Here is a 14,385-nt window from a genome sequence, read left to right on the forward strand (position 1 = left end):
TTTTTTTTTTTTTTTTTTTTTGGTATTTTTTTCCTCTTGATTTAGAATCTTCCTCTACCCATGTCTGTGTCCTGCTGCTTGGTCAGGCTCAGTGGCCTTTCAGACCTTTCCCACTCAGATGGATAAGTGGGTTGCTCTTCATTGGCTGTGACCCCTTATTTGCTGTACTGTGTTCATTGAAGTTTTGCAATTAGGCTGCAGAATCCTATTTAAAAATTTTACCTTTTTACCTGCCCTGTACTTTTATATTTAAAGCCTGATCTAGAGTTTGTTTATCAATTAAACAGTTCTCTTCATTTTGTAGCCTTTCAGAAATATTCGTAGCCCATGAATATAGTCAACTTACCTCAGCAAAACAGTTGTTATTTGATTTACAAAAGAAACCACCCTGTGCATATATCACACTGAGGGCAGCTGGGAGTTAAGCAAGTGCATAACTTTAAGCCTGTGCCCAACTGCTCTCCAGAATGAGGCCCAGGATTGGGCTGCAGTGCTTCCTCTGCCTTCCGCAGGAAGCTGTGATTTTTATCACACCCAATAATTTAAATAAAAACATTCAGATAAGCAGCCAAATATCTGGTTGAAGGAAAGCAACTAGACAGAAATTGATCTTGTGTTTTATAAATGCCGTGGCTTCAGAGGAGTTTGCGAGCCCTAAAGCTTGTCTGCTTTGTTTCCCCCAAATAAATTATCTTTTCCAATAAAGATATAACTGCTGCCCATAAACCTGTCTTGATGTCTGTCTCCAGACTATCAACACTTCTGCACAATGTGTGTTTTCAGCATGCAGATAAATAACCATGTGTGTAAGATTAAATTTGCTCATTGTAACCTTCCTTTGTTATGCACCACAAGCATCCCTTCATTGGGATGGAAGAGGAGCGGCAAAATTGAACCACACTTTGTGTGGATTTTCTTCCCTTATCCCGTGATATTTTTATAGCTGTTGCACTTTTGGACTGTGCTGTCTATTTAGGGAATAACACATCTGTGCACAAATGTTGATCCCACCCCTTTTCTTCAGTTTTGGGTAATGCTGTGAAGTTAATGCTTTGCAGAATTAATAAAAAAGGCAACTTGCACATGTAGGAGTAGCAGAAAGACTTTGATGCTTCCTGGTATCTCACTGCAGCCTCATGGGCTCAGACTATGTGGAAGCCATGCAGACATGGGAGGATAAGGATCCCTGTAGGGTTTCTTAAAATTTAGATCTCATGAAACTTTTAGAATGCAAATCCTACAAAATAATAGGAGAGCCTGAGTCATTTAATTCCTATAGTTGAGTCTGCTCTAGTGAGCCAAGAAAAAGGGAGATCGGGGCTAGAGCCAAACTTTTCTCATTTCACTGAGATATGCTTCATAAATTTCTGTTCTGTGCAGGGAACTTCATGCCTGATAATGAGAATAAAGGGTTTGAGGTTCTGTCTAGACCCTCTTTGGCAGATGAAATGGTATCTCAAATGCCTCGATGGGGGTGAACCCAATTGTGGGCCAGGTTTGGACCATCCCTTCCAAGGACCAGCACTGTATCCTTCCTCCCAGACCCCTTTCAATTGGGCTTGGGCTGTTCTGAGGGGGTGTAAGAGCCATGTATGACAAGCAACTTTCCTCTCTCCAATATTCTTTATCTTTTTATCTTGGTGGGTTTTTTGTTTTTGGTTTTTTTTGGGTTTTATTTTTTGGTGTTTTAGGCAAAGTACCATATTTTTGAAAGCATATCAGGAAATACCCAACTTGCCTTCCTCTCACATAGGCTTCACTGTAAGGACTGCACAGATGTTTTTAAGCTAATTCTAGCAGTTATTTAATTGAGGTAATTCTGCTCAAAATATAACTCTTGATCCTCAGAGCGTGTTAGGTGAGAACAGAGGGTGGGTCAGGTGGCTGGGATGGCAGCACTGAGCACTGGGCTGTGTGGGCAAGTCTGACCTTACAGCTCTCCTCTCTTTGCCATACCTGGTTCAACCCTGGACATGATTTAGCTGCCAAAACTCTGCCCTGTCACCTTCCCTCTGTACCTTGTAGCTCAAAGGGGGTGGGGGAAAGGAGGAGGAGAGGTGACACTGGTCTTTCTCCACCTTAGTGCAGGATGAACACATTTCTAGAGCAGCTGTGAAGACTCAGGTCTCATCCTCATCCAAGTGCACCAGAGGGGCCAGTGTGATGGTCACTCAAGAGCGTGGCAAACCCTGCCAGTGTTTGGACTGTCTCATGGCACCTGGAAGCCATCCCTATTTTCCCTTTAAGATTTATTCTCAATATCTTTTTCAGCTCTTGTACTGTGATACTGGTTTTAAGGCTCTGCTTTGACAGGCCCATTGATGTTAGTGTGTTTAGGGAGGGGGGAAATCCTTGATAAATGTTGCATGCAAATAGCTTTTTGACCTGGTAGGCTGAATTGAAGTCATCTGTCTGTGTAGGAGTAGAGTGTTATTTCAATGAGAGTTTATATTCACTTCCAGGCGCTTTTTTTCCCCCACTAATGAGAACGTGCACCTTGATCTTTTTATCTTTGTGCCCTGGTATCTTTACTTCTTATGTACAGTCTTAGCCCTCTGCTGCTACAGAAGGACACCATCTAATAGACCTCCAACTTCTTTCCCTGAAACCCAACTCTCTTCAAAATTTGTGTAGGTTTTGATGCTGACAGCATGACCCCACAGTGTTTTAATGTTTAATTCTTTCCTGAATTATTTCCTTTTCAAATGTGCTGCCAGGTCCCTTAAATAACAAGGTTCAGGTTGTCAGATGCTCTTTGTGACTAACCTAAAATACTTCTTCCTCTCCTTAGGTGAGAATGTGGACAGCAAATTGGAGTCCTCAAGAGAGCAGATGTCAAAGGACCAGTCAAAAGATTATGAGATAACAATTCCCTTCCTTTTGAATGGAGAACAGTGGAGACCAGTAAATGACATTTATTCAAAGGTTAGTCTTCATTTTGCCTAATATTTTATTCTAAGGTATGTAACAACTTAAAGGCTTTAGGGGGAATTAAATGCACTTCATCATAGATTGATCTTATCATATAGGTTGATCATAGAGTGGTTTTTGTATTTTGTTGTATATCTGAAATTGTTACTTATCTAATTTAAGAAATGGATAAAGTGTTTGGTCAAAATTAATAGCTGTTTCCTGCAGAGGACATTCTACTTTCTGGTGGCAGAAGTGGAAGCTTAAAGTGAAATGATAATAATTTCGTTGCTTGAGATTGTATCACGGAAGAGCAAAACAGCCCCAAAATTGAGGGGCAAACACAAATAAATAGGGTCTGACAGCAAGAGCTTTAAGGAACAGTGTTCCTTAAATAATGTTGCTGTGCTGTCTGCAGCCTGAGACATTACCTGGAGATAATTACCAGTTATGGGAGACAGCTCCCAAATTCCATCCCATGTGCTGGGTTGGGAGTCAGGGGTGACTCTCCCTTCACATTCTGCTTTCCCCCTGCCTAACAAGGGATAATCTGCCTCTGGCTCTGACCAAACAGAGATTGTTTCCCCCTCTCGACAGGCCCTGATAAGCTTTCCCCCTTTTTTTCCTCTCAGACATTGGCAGATTGTATGTGTAGCTGCTTTTAGGAGAAAAGGGCTGGTTTTTGTCTCCTTGGTCTCCTCCTTGAAGCATGAAGACAGTTTGTTGTTTATTATCAACAAAACTGTCATGGGAATCTCTTACCCAAACTTTTAACTCAGGTCCAGTTTGGTTACAGCTCACTTCTTATATTCTTCTTTTAATTATCAGAATGAGGAGAAAAAAAAATTAGATTTTTAAAGAGTTAAAAAAAAAAGGGAAAAAAACAGGCAAAAACCATCACACAAAAAGAGTGCAAAGAGGCCAGAGAGCCCATTAGAAACAGCTTTCACTACTGGATTGGGAAAGTGTTTCATGGAGAAATCCTGCTTTACTGCCACTGCTTGCAGGACAAGGCTTTGAGTCACATTACTGATTGACAGAAGTAGGTGTGAAAAGATATTTCAAAACAGGGGTTCTGAGTTTCAAAAATCTTGTCTGGATTAAAATTTTGTTTTCTTTTTCCCTTCCTAAATAGGAAAGAAGGGCCAGTCCCAGCTTTGAATCTCCACAGTGGTGAAAGGGATATCATATAGGGGCTTATCTTGGAGAGATAACACAGATGGCTTGGTCCTGGATGTATGTGCAACTCTATTTTTAGATAATTTAATTAGAAACAGGCGTTCTCCATAGATATAGAGGCCTTTTAGCTACTCACTGTAGCTTTCTGAGAGAGTTACAACAGAATATCTTTATGTGAGTAATGATAATGTGATTTATATCGTTAATTTGTTTCCCAGAATTACTTTCAGTTTAAGATGAACATTAGAAAAGATTTGTGGCTTGGTAGAAAGATCCACGTGCTGTCTCAGCACTTTTTTTCCCCTTTGAATGCTTCTTTTCCATGGAAACATAAATTAAATACACAAAAGTGCACATCAGGCTGTGGGAAGAACAACAGCTTTAAACTGGTAGAGAAGAGTAATGAATAGCTTGTCACATAAATATTGATCAAAAGCACAAAAGTTAAATACTGTTGTACTTGATGGTTAAATAGGATCTATTGTTCTCCAACTCATTTCAAAGTGTTCCTCTGCTTTATTTTAATTGTATATGAAGTTAAAAAAAGTATGTACTTGTAAGCAGAAGAATGGTATTGCAATAGAAGATATAGTAAAGTAAATAATGGAGTGGCTATAAAAATGCCAAAGTATTAAAGTTATTAGTGTATAGATAATTGCCTGGCAGTGATAGCCCCATTCTCCAATCCTCTATCCATAAATATTCCCACTTAACAATTAGTCCCTGGGAAACCATGCTGTCATTTAGTGCAGTGTGCTCTTTCTCTCCCATCTTGGAGATAAAACTGTCCTTTTATTTACCCCAGGAGTCACTGCAGTATCTGTTGGAATCTCTCATTTGGAATCTGTCAGGAATGATTATTAAGCTAATGACTTTCTGGTTGAGGGCCATACACTGTGCAGAGCAGGAGCAAAAAATCTGATACCAGTCACAGTTTCTCATGGCACAAACACACAAACCTGCTCAGCAGTAGCAACAAAATTCCATTTAATGAGGAAAAAAAAGTTTCTTAGCTCTAACCTGGTTTTACTTTAGTAGAGTTGGGATGTACTTTTTCAAGGACATTGAATGATTTAGGTGCTTCCTAAGAATGGCAGTTCAAATGAATGGTGGGCAAATCCCAATTTTAAATTTAGACATGTAATTAAACTATAATTAAAGAATTTGGGATTCCCCCAATATAAATATAGTGGTTGGTTTCGGGAGAGACCTCATCATCTACTGGGCAGATCAGTATTCTCTTCACTTTCCCCAACTCAAGTCAAAACTCTAAGGGACCAAGAGCAGGATCTCATGGTGGTAGAACCAGTTCAGAAATGCTGCTGTTTCTTTCTTGCTTAATAAGGTGGATATGCACATGTAAACACTTTATATAGAATCACAGAATCATTTAGGTTGGAAAAGACCTCCAAGATCATGCAGTTCAATCTGTGACCAATCCCTACCTTGTCACCCAGCCCAGAGCACTGTGTGCCACGTCCAGTCATTCCTTGGACACCTCCAGGGATGGGGTCTCCAACATTGTCCTGGGGGAGCCTCATCCAATGCTTAACCACTTTTTTAGTGAAGAAACTTTTCCTAATATCTAATGGAAACCTCCTCTGGCCCAATTTAGGGCCGTTTCCCCTTGTCCTATCAGTGCCCTATAGAGTGAAGTACATTTAAAAAATAAAATATGGATACTTAAGAGAAGTTACTACAGAAATACCTGTATGTTCTTCCAACTATACAATGCTGTTCATCTAGTTGGGGGTTGTTAACATTTCTCCTGGCATCTTTTGTTGAATTCATAAAATTTAGATCATTTTCAGTCAGAATATTTTAATAGTTCCCAGTTAAATTCTTTTATTAACTGGATATAATATTTGGTTGCTAATCCTGAACATGCTGCTAAAATTAGTGGCTACTATTTTGAGTATCCGGTCGTTGCCAGTCAGGGTTGCTGATGAGTAACTACATTTGTGGGTGTGTGACAGTGGAATTGGGACCCTGAAGGGTGGTGCAACACCACTCTGTGCCTTTCTAACAATAGCTGCCCATATTCTGTGCAGATGTGATTTCCGTCCCCGCTGAAATCCTGTGCGTTGCAGAATGTGTTGATAGGTCTTCATACATTACAGCTCCAGTTGTCCTTCCACTTCTCTCTTTTTACATTTGCTCAGCACTTTGCATTCTGTGTTGATTTCCCCACTCTCTCAGTGCTTGGTTTAAACCCAAGAGGGTTGGGTTCTATTTTTCCTGAATTTTTTGAAATGGTTTCATTTTTATATTATTCAAGTGCAGGGAAAAGACTCTTTCCCCCTGCATGTTTCCAGCTGAATATTTTTCTATAAACTTGGCTTGAGACTTGCAAATCAAGCCAGGTTTGATGAGAGCTGGGTAAGTGATGTTTTAGTACACAGAGCACTTTAGGGAAGATTTTTAGAAGACCATCTGTTTGGCTTCAGCTTGTATCCTCACACCCTGTAAGGGACACACACTGGTTAATGTGTGCCAGATCCCTGCATCCCAGGAGCTGGAGGTCAGGTAATATCTGTGTTAGACCAGAGCCTGGAGCACATGGCTCCTCTTGGAGAGACAAGGAAGCATTTGACGTGGGCATTAAGGGATTTTTGGCTCCATTTCTACACTTAAAAGCTCGCAACTGTGGGGAAATGCTGCTGCCAGAGCCCATCCAGGGCAGACATGGAATAGCTGCAGTGCTGGGGGGGATCCCAGTGTGGCATTGCCCTGAGCTGCCACTCATATTCCCAGAGTGACACACTGATTAATGGAGTTGGCTTTGCACACAGGGTTTAGTCCAGATTTCAAAATGCATGAAGTTCCTGGGAAATTGGAAGCATTTTGTGGATATATGATGTGATCCATTATGCAGGTAAACACAGAGACCCCGGGTTGTGGTATCTGTCACTCAGGTGTGGGCTTTTTCTCTAATCTTGGCTGTGCAGGATCTGTAATTCCATCATTGGCACCTGCAAGGGCTCAAATAGAATCATGAGGCTGACCAGGTGCTTTGAAAGATTCAGTCTTCTGAATTTTCTGAAAGCACATGAGCAGGTGAAGTGCAGCTTTCCTTACTGGGTGATACTTTGCATATTTTGATGCTTTTGGACCTACTTTTGTAATTCTGATCTCTGTATGCATCTCAGCACAATATTAAACTGTTCCACACATAGGTGTGTGCTCCAGTCAGGATACAATTGCCATAAAGAAAGACAAATTTGAACACAGATGAACCTGGGCAGGTATTGGAGGACCTGTAGCCAGGCAGCCTGGAGCTGAGTGTGGTTTCTGAAGAGCCGTATGAGAAGCTGGGAACTCCTGAAATGCTTTAAGTTTCTTTGAGTTTGGGGGTTGTCAGCCCAGGCAGCTTTCAAATGATGCAGCAAATTTGATTTTTCCCTTTAAATTTGGGTGATGTGTAGAGAATAACAAGCAAATTTTGCTATGTAACTTTTGAAAAATAACTAACTCTGAGAAAGTAGGAGCACACAATATACCTGTCAATGGGTTAGACCCTCGATCCACTTGAATCGCTTAGAGTCTCTCCTGGCTCTTTTAAAATACTGTCACTGACCTCAATATATAAAAAATAGATTGGAAAAGCAACCTCTCCTCCACCTTGCAGAGAGATAAACCTCTGTCTCAGTGGCTTTTCACACTCCAAGAGATTGGGGTTGCTACTGGGGTTAGAGACAAGCAAAGGAAAAGAAAGATGGCATGGTGGGCAGAGAGGATGTCAAGAGCTGTAGAATGTCCCCTGACAAAGAACAGCTATGATTCCAAACCAATGACTCTTAAATCCAAATAAATCAGAAATTCTTTTCCCCTTGAGGGAGGGGGCAATGATTTCAGAGAACGTTAGCACTGCTTTGCCAAGTTTGAGTTTTCAAGGCCAGATTCTGAGCTCGTGTGAATCCATTTCCTTCCTTTGGCTGGGCTGGAATAAATCAGTGTTGCAAATTGAAATCTTAAAGAAGTGCTTTAAAAAAAGGGAAAAAGGAAGATGAGAAGGCAGAGTTCCTTTTCTTGTAGCAACACTCTTTTTTTTCTTTCTTGGTGTTATGTTATGCTTTGAATACAAACTCTAGCAATGAAATGTGAAGATAAAGATGAAAGCCAGCTATAAAATATATATTTAGACCATATTTCTTCTGGTTTTTAAGTGTACACTTGTCACAGCTCAAAAGATTCTGCATGTGAAGTGGCAGAGGATTACCATTTCTTGCTGCTTAGCATGCATTGCATCTCCTTTTGCTCCTGAAGAAGCAGCTTTGGCATCCGTGCCTGCCTCATTCGTGAAGTATTGTGTTATGGATTGTGTTCAGAAGCAAACATCTGAATCTTGGTTATTTGTATGGTATTCTGGACACTGATTACGTGAATCTCAGTGTGAAATTCTCTACTATCTATAAAAGTATCATGAGCTCTGGCAGTTGGTAGTTATCTCTACAGTTCTCCAGATTTATCACATGTATTGGATGCTTTTCACCTTTTGCCATTTTCTTCATGCCTTCACCATAAGGCCCTGATTTAACACCTACTGAAATAGGGATTTTTTGGCATTTAAACAAAAAAACATCGGCAAGAACAAGAAATAACTTTAAATTTGTCAAAAAGTCAGGATAATAATGCTGGAGATTCAAGGATGTATTTGAAGCCAAGCAGGGATGGGCCTCACCTGTTTGATCCTCTCATTATGCTCTTGCATCAGTGCATTTCTCTTGCAAACTGGCAGGAGGGGCAAAGTCAACCATAATCCGGTCTCTCATCTGGAGTTCTGGGCTGCACAGCAGCTTCAGTGTGATTAGGAACTTATTGGTGCCCCCAGCAGAAAGACCCCAGTGAGATCATCACAGAGTCACAGACTGGTTTGGGCAGAAAGGGACCTTAAAGATCATCTTGTTCTATGGCTGGAGCACCTCCCACTATCCCAGGTTGCTCCAAGCCCTGTCCAACTTGGCCTTTGAACACTTCCAGGGATGAAGCAGCCACAGCTTCTCTGGGAAACCTGTCCTAGTGCCTCACCACCCTCACAGGGAAGATCTCTGTGCTGGTTCATTGCTCCTCTTTGCTGCACCTCTTGCGTGACTCTCCTATAGGGTTGGATGCACGGATACAGCTGACGGGCTCCCTATGTCACATAATTAATTTAGTGCTCAGTGTTTTCAAGAGCAAACCCATTCAAGTTTATTTCATAACTGGCATAGCCTTCGTGCAAGTGATAATTGTTTATATTCCCTTCAACTGAGCCTCCTGCTGTTCCTTTTCATTTGAAATAATTACCAAAGTTTAGACTTCCAGACAATTGTATTAAGGGGAATCATACAGTGCTGCTTAACCAAGTTTTTGAAGACTGAGAGGACAGCTTTCAGAGCTCTCTTACATAGTAGTTTTACATATCTTAAGAGAGAGAGGCATAAACAGAATTTATAGTCCTCTCTGTATTTTTTATGACTCATGAGCATCCAATATAAGAGACAGAGCTGTGTCACCAGCTGGGAATGCAGCTTGGCACAGGCAGCCCCAGTGGTGTGAGGAACAGCACAAATCCTCGATAACCTTCTCTGGGAGTTCCTCTCCTCGAGCCTTTAATTAATAACCTGGAAGTCATTAATTTAATAGCCTGGTAAACAATCTGTTATTTCTTTTGCTTTTTTCTATACCTTTACTCCTGCCTCGTAGGGCCACTGTGAGGACTAATTAGTTCAAATACTCTCTATTATTTATTAACTCTTCTGTGTTTGTTTAATTTGGAAACAGCACAAGTTTTGCATGGACATTAGGAGGAAAGGGAAAGTGTCACCTCCTCTGGTAATCAGAGCAATTTCTGTGTCCATGCTGGTAGGGATGAATTGATCCACTGGGTGAGCAAAAACAGCTTAAAGCCACCCCTCTCACCTTATCTTGTCCAAGGGGAGATTGTTGTGGAGAAAAACATGTTCTCTTCTTCTCATCCAGACCTGTACCAACCAATCCAACCCTGTTAAGCCAATTGATCAATCTGATAATTTAATTTATGACATCTTTTAGAAACGCTGGTGAATGTATCCTGGTTCCAGGGACTTGCTGGATCCTACACAACAGCCACAGGCTTGAGAAATTCCTGGAGCTGGGACCACCAATGAAAACTTTATGTTGGTGACTGAGCAGGGAAAATTCTTTTCTCTGTCTGCACTGAATCAGTGCCCTGGTTTCAACTAGATATACTAGTATTAATTTCCTGCCTGAATCACTTGGGCATACTGGGAAGTGTTAAACAATTGGGATTCATCCCAGAAAAGAGTCCATTTCATTTTTAGCTTAAGTAATACAGTGTGTTAAGTTTGTAAAGCTTTGTGTGACAGTTTATGCCCAATATAAACCACAGGTATTATTGAAGGTGATGGCTCTTTTAATGAACAGAAAACGTAGAGTTTTATAGTAACAACCCACCAGATACCTCCTGCTCTCCTCAGTATTTTGTAGCCCTCCATAGGGTGAAAGTCCCTTTCATGAGCTTGTATCACGCTGAGCTGCTGGAGGAATTTTGTCATACTTGGCCAGTGAGGATCAGCAGTGATATAATAGTGTTGGGAGAGCTCTGTCTCCCAGTACCACCCTGCTGTTCCCTGCCAGCACTTGGATTGATGGGGCTCTGCACAGGGGTTTGTTGGGACCCACCAGCTATGAGGTAGTGTCTCAGATCTGAGCTCGAGGAATCCACTCCTAAGGTGATGGTGCTGAAGCAATGCCCTTTAACACCATTTTTCAGACTATTATTTAAAAAATCCCCACAAACAAACAGATCGTGCTTTCTGTAATAAAATGAAAAAAAAATATTTTTATCTTAGCCAATGCTAGCAACCTTTTAAGGTGGGATTAAAATATAAACCCAAATTCTTGCCTTATGCTGGGTTTGTAAAGTCCTTGTACTGAGGCATTTTCATATTGAATTAATTTAGCTTATACTTGGCTATTTCGTGTCTCTTGCAACAGATCTTGCGAGCGTAAGGTATGAATTTCAGTGTTGGATTAAAATAATACTTTGGTTTCCAGCTCTGAACATGTGATCAGTTTTTATAGTCAAAAGGAGAATCTCCCTTGTTTTTAATTCCTATTGTGGCTGCCTTGAGTCAAACTGAGCACAGCTCAATTCCTAGAACAGGCTCTCTCCCACCAAATGCTCTTGGTACCTGGAGTGTTCATCTCCTGCAAGGAATCCTTTGGGGACTTGCAGGTAACAGCAGGAGAACTTGGGGCCTTTCCAAGGACTCAAGTCCTCTGAGGCAGGGAAAACCATGAAAACTATTAGCTGCTGACATATTATGTGATGAAGACCCTTTTTTCAGAAAGCCATAGTAAATTGAATTGTACTCAGTGTATATTTTAGGGATGAGGAAGTAAATTTAGCTTGTCCAACTACCCAGTCCTATCGTTAACAAGTCCAATGCCTTCATTCTTGAATTATAATTCTATTTCAATATGATTCTCTCAAACTCCATTTGATTTTTCTCTTCTATAGGAATATTTCTCATTTTTCAGAGCTGTAATGAGAAGTCATAGAGGTTATATTCAATTTAAGCCTGATTAAAAAAAAATAATTAGGATTGATAACAAACCTCTTTTAAAATGCAGTAGGAATACCTTGACAATAAAAGGATTTCAAGGTGTTGCTATTTTTCTAGAAATAAAATGACTGCCCCAAAAATCTGCCCGCTGTTTTTGAAAAGCTTGCATAGATAGGGTAAAAATGATCTATATCATTTTGGTATCATAGCAGAAAGGTTGTGTTCCATTTTCTATGTTGTGGAAATCACGTGCCCCTTTTGTGTGCCATCTTTCCTCGAGGACATAGTTCTAAAGTTGAGCTTTTGGAGCTTGGTTTAGCAGGAAGATTGCGACTTAAAATTTAAATCTACAATTTACAGAACTGTAAGTGTGGTGGAGTGATGAAGTTTCGTGAGCTTGGGGATGAAATGCACTTGGGGATAATTCGTGTGATGCATTTCCATGTGCACAGTGAGTGTGTGCTGGGTGCTGCCAGAGTCTGTAGTGTTTTACTGGACTTGATCTCATCCCTGTACTGCTTGTGGTGTTTCTGGTCAGTGTAACCATAAATCTGCTGGTGATACTGGTTGCATTAAGTGTTTACTCATCCTGGCACAGCAGTTGGACACACGTGGTCCCTCTGACATGGCCACTGAAGCCAAGGAGGGGTCTTGTCCCTCTTGTCACACACCAGGACGTGTTAAGCTCCATTTAGATCTTGGCTCGGGCTCTGTCACTGCCCTTTCATCCTCTGCCCAGGTTCCAGGATGTGAAAATGTTGTTTCCTCTGGAGTTTTAATCACGCTCAGGAAATGAAGTGCTCTTCAGTCCTGCCTTCATTCTTTTGCCTTTACTATGTCATGCCTTAGGATCAACTTTATTTTGCTTCTGCTACATGACCTTGCTCCCCTTTCCTCTTCTGGCCTTCTCCCTCCACCAGGAGCTCCTGGGAGGTTTCTTGGCAGAGTTCACCTCCTGGTTCGTTCCTTCTCTCTCCACTGACCACATCCTTGGAGGAGCATTTCCTGCACAAAAACGGTCTTTTTGTGGTGAACCTGCCAAACCCTTCCCAGCCAATCATCACTGTCTGGAGTGATTCATAGAATCACAGAACAATTTGAGTTGGAAGGGACCTTCAAGACCATCTTATTCCAACTCCTTGCCATGTGCAGGGACACCTTCCACTAGACCAGGTTGTTCCTGGCTGGCCTTGAACACTTCCAGGGATGGGGCAGCAACAACTTTGCCTCCTTCTGAGGTGCCAGCATTTTACATTGTGTTTAAAGTGAAGCCTATAGATAACTTTAATATTCAGGTCACCTAGATGGGCACAAGAGCAAACATTTTTAGCCAAAGCTGCTGCCTGGTGAGGGGAGGGTCAGATCTTCATTGAGATCCCTAATTTTTGCCCGGTGGTGGATACTATTTTCTGGCACATCTCATTTATGGGAGTGTTGGAGATGGTAGGCTCCTTTGGGCAGCAAGCTTGGATGAAATCCTGCTCCGGTGTCTTTCAGATGACATTATTTACTTTAGTTTCACCCATTCCATCATCCTTGCCTAGATGTTTTCACGTTAAGTACATCTTGTCCCTGAAAAAGCAACGCTGCTGAAGGAGCTCTGCTTTGCCTCCTGGCAAGGGACGATGAGACAAAAGCTCTCCGATGTGTGAACCGGGACAGCCAATAGTCTCCCTGCCCCAAAAAGGGCCGTTTCCTTGGCAGATCCTGAACCTGCCTTTTTCAAAGCAGAGGGGAGTTTCTGGAAATGAATCCGTTGCAGGAAAAGTCAATAAGAGGAACTGTGTGTAATTTTGTCCTCAAAGCAACTCGTGGAGTATTCCTGTGTTAACATTGCCCACTCCCTTCAGAGGGAAAAGTGGGATCCCTGAATCGAGGATATCCAACAGAAACTGCCTTTCCCTTGGTTTCAACAGACAGAAACATTGTTTAAACCAGACTTTTTTTGGCATTTACTGGCATTACTAAGAAAGAGTTGGCAAGGAAAGCTGGCAGAAAGAGATGAGTTGGATAAGCTTTAAAGATTTTTTTTTTCTCTATAAAATGAATATCCAGAAGCTGTGTAAATGTATTTTTTCAGTTTGAAAAGTGTATAGAAGGACAACACACACACGTTTTTTGACTGAAATAACATCTAAGCTGGTTGTGCCCTCCAAATTCTTTTCCTTCAATTAAAAATGGGGGGGGGGGGGGGAAAGAAAGAAGAAAAGACAAAACAAAACAACACCTCAGGAAATCCCTAGAATGTTTATTCAGGAACAGAGCAGCCTGCTACAATCATTAGCTTGCAAAGGTATTTCTGTTATAGGCAGAGGGCAAAGTGAATTTTAACCTTTTATTGCCAAGAGGTGTCATGTTTGTCAGTGAAGCAGCTATTGAGGGACACACATAAATCCCTGTGAATGAGTGAGTGGCAAATGTAAAAACCCAAATCAAACCCCCAGTACACCCTGCAGAGAGAAACTAAAATCAATTGAAAAGCCCATAATTAAATATAAAGTACTATATTTCATGCTTTATTGAGTTTCTAGGTATTACTTAAGCATTTCTGGTTGTAAAAGGCTTCAATTGCAACAGAAAGATTTCAAAATATTTGACTCTCTTTGTTCCTTACAAGCTTAGTGCAGAATTGCTTCTGTGGGATTATAAAGGGAAAAAATGGCTGGACTGGTTTAAACTGTGATCTGTGGGAGCCCTCCAGACCAAAGTGGTTGTTTCCCAGGATCCCCAGAGGAGGGAGAGAGGA

At 41.3% G+C, this 14,385-nt stretch overlaps 1 protein-coding gene across 2 annotated transcripts in view; it reads left to right on the top strand.

The window, feature by feature from the left end:
- ADAM12 (ADAM metallopeptidase domain 12) overlaps positions 1-14,385 on the top strand; it is a 182,842-nt gene that overhangs the window by 14,514 nt on the left and 153,943 nt on the right. For both annotated transcript variants that reach the window (XM_027655327.1, XM_027655326.1), the window contains exon 2: positions 2,792-2,925. In XM_027655327.1, the coding sequence (XP_027511128.1) occupies positions 2,792-2,925 (134 nt within the window). The remainder of the gene's footprint in view (positions 1-2,791; positions 2,926-14,385) is intronic.

This window comes from Corapipo altera, unplaced genomic scaffold (genome assembly GCF_003945725.1).
Source record: "Corapipo altera isolate COAL_440 unplaced genomic scaffold, ASM394572v1 180, whole genome shotgun sequence".
NCBI classification, from domain to species: Eukaryota; Metazoa; Chordata; class Aves; order Passeriformes; family Pipridae; genus Corapipo; species Corapipo altera.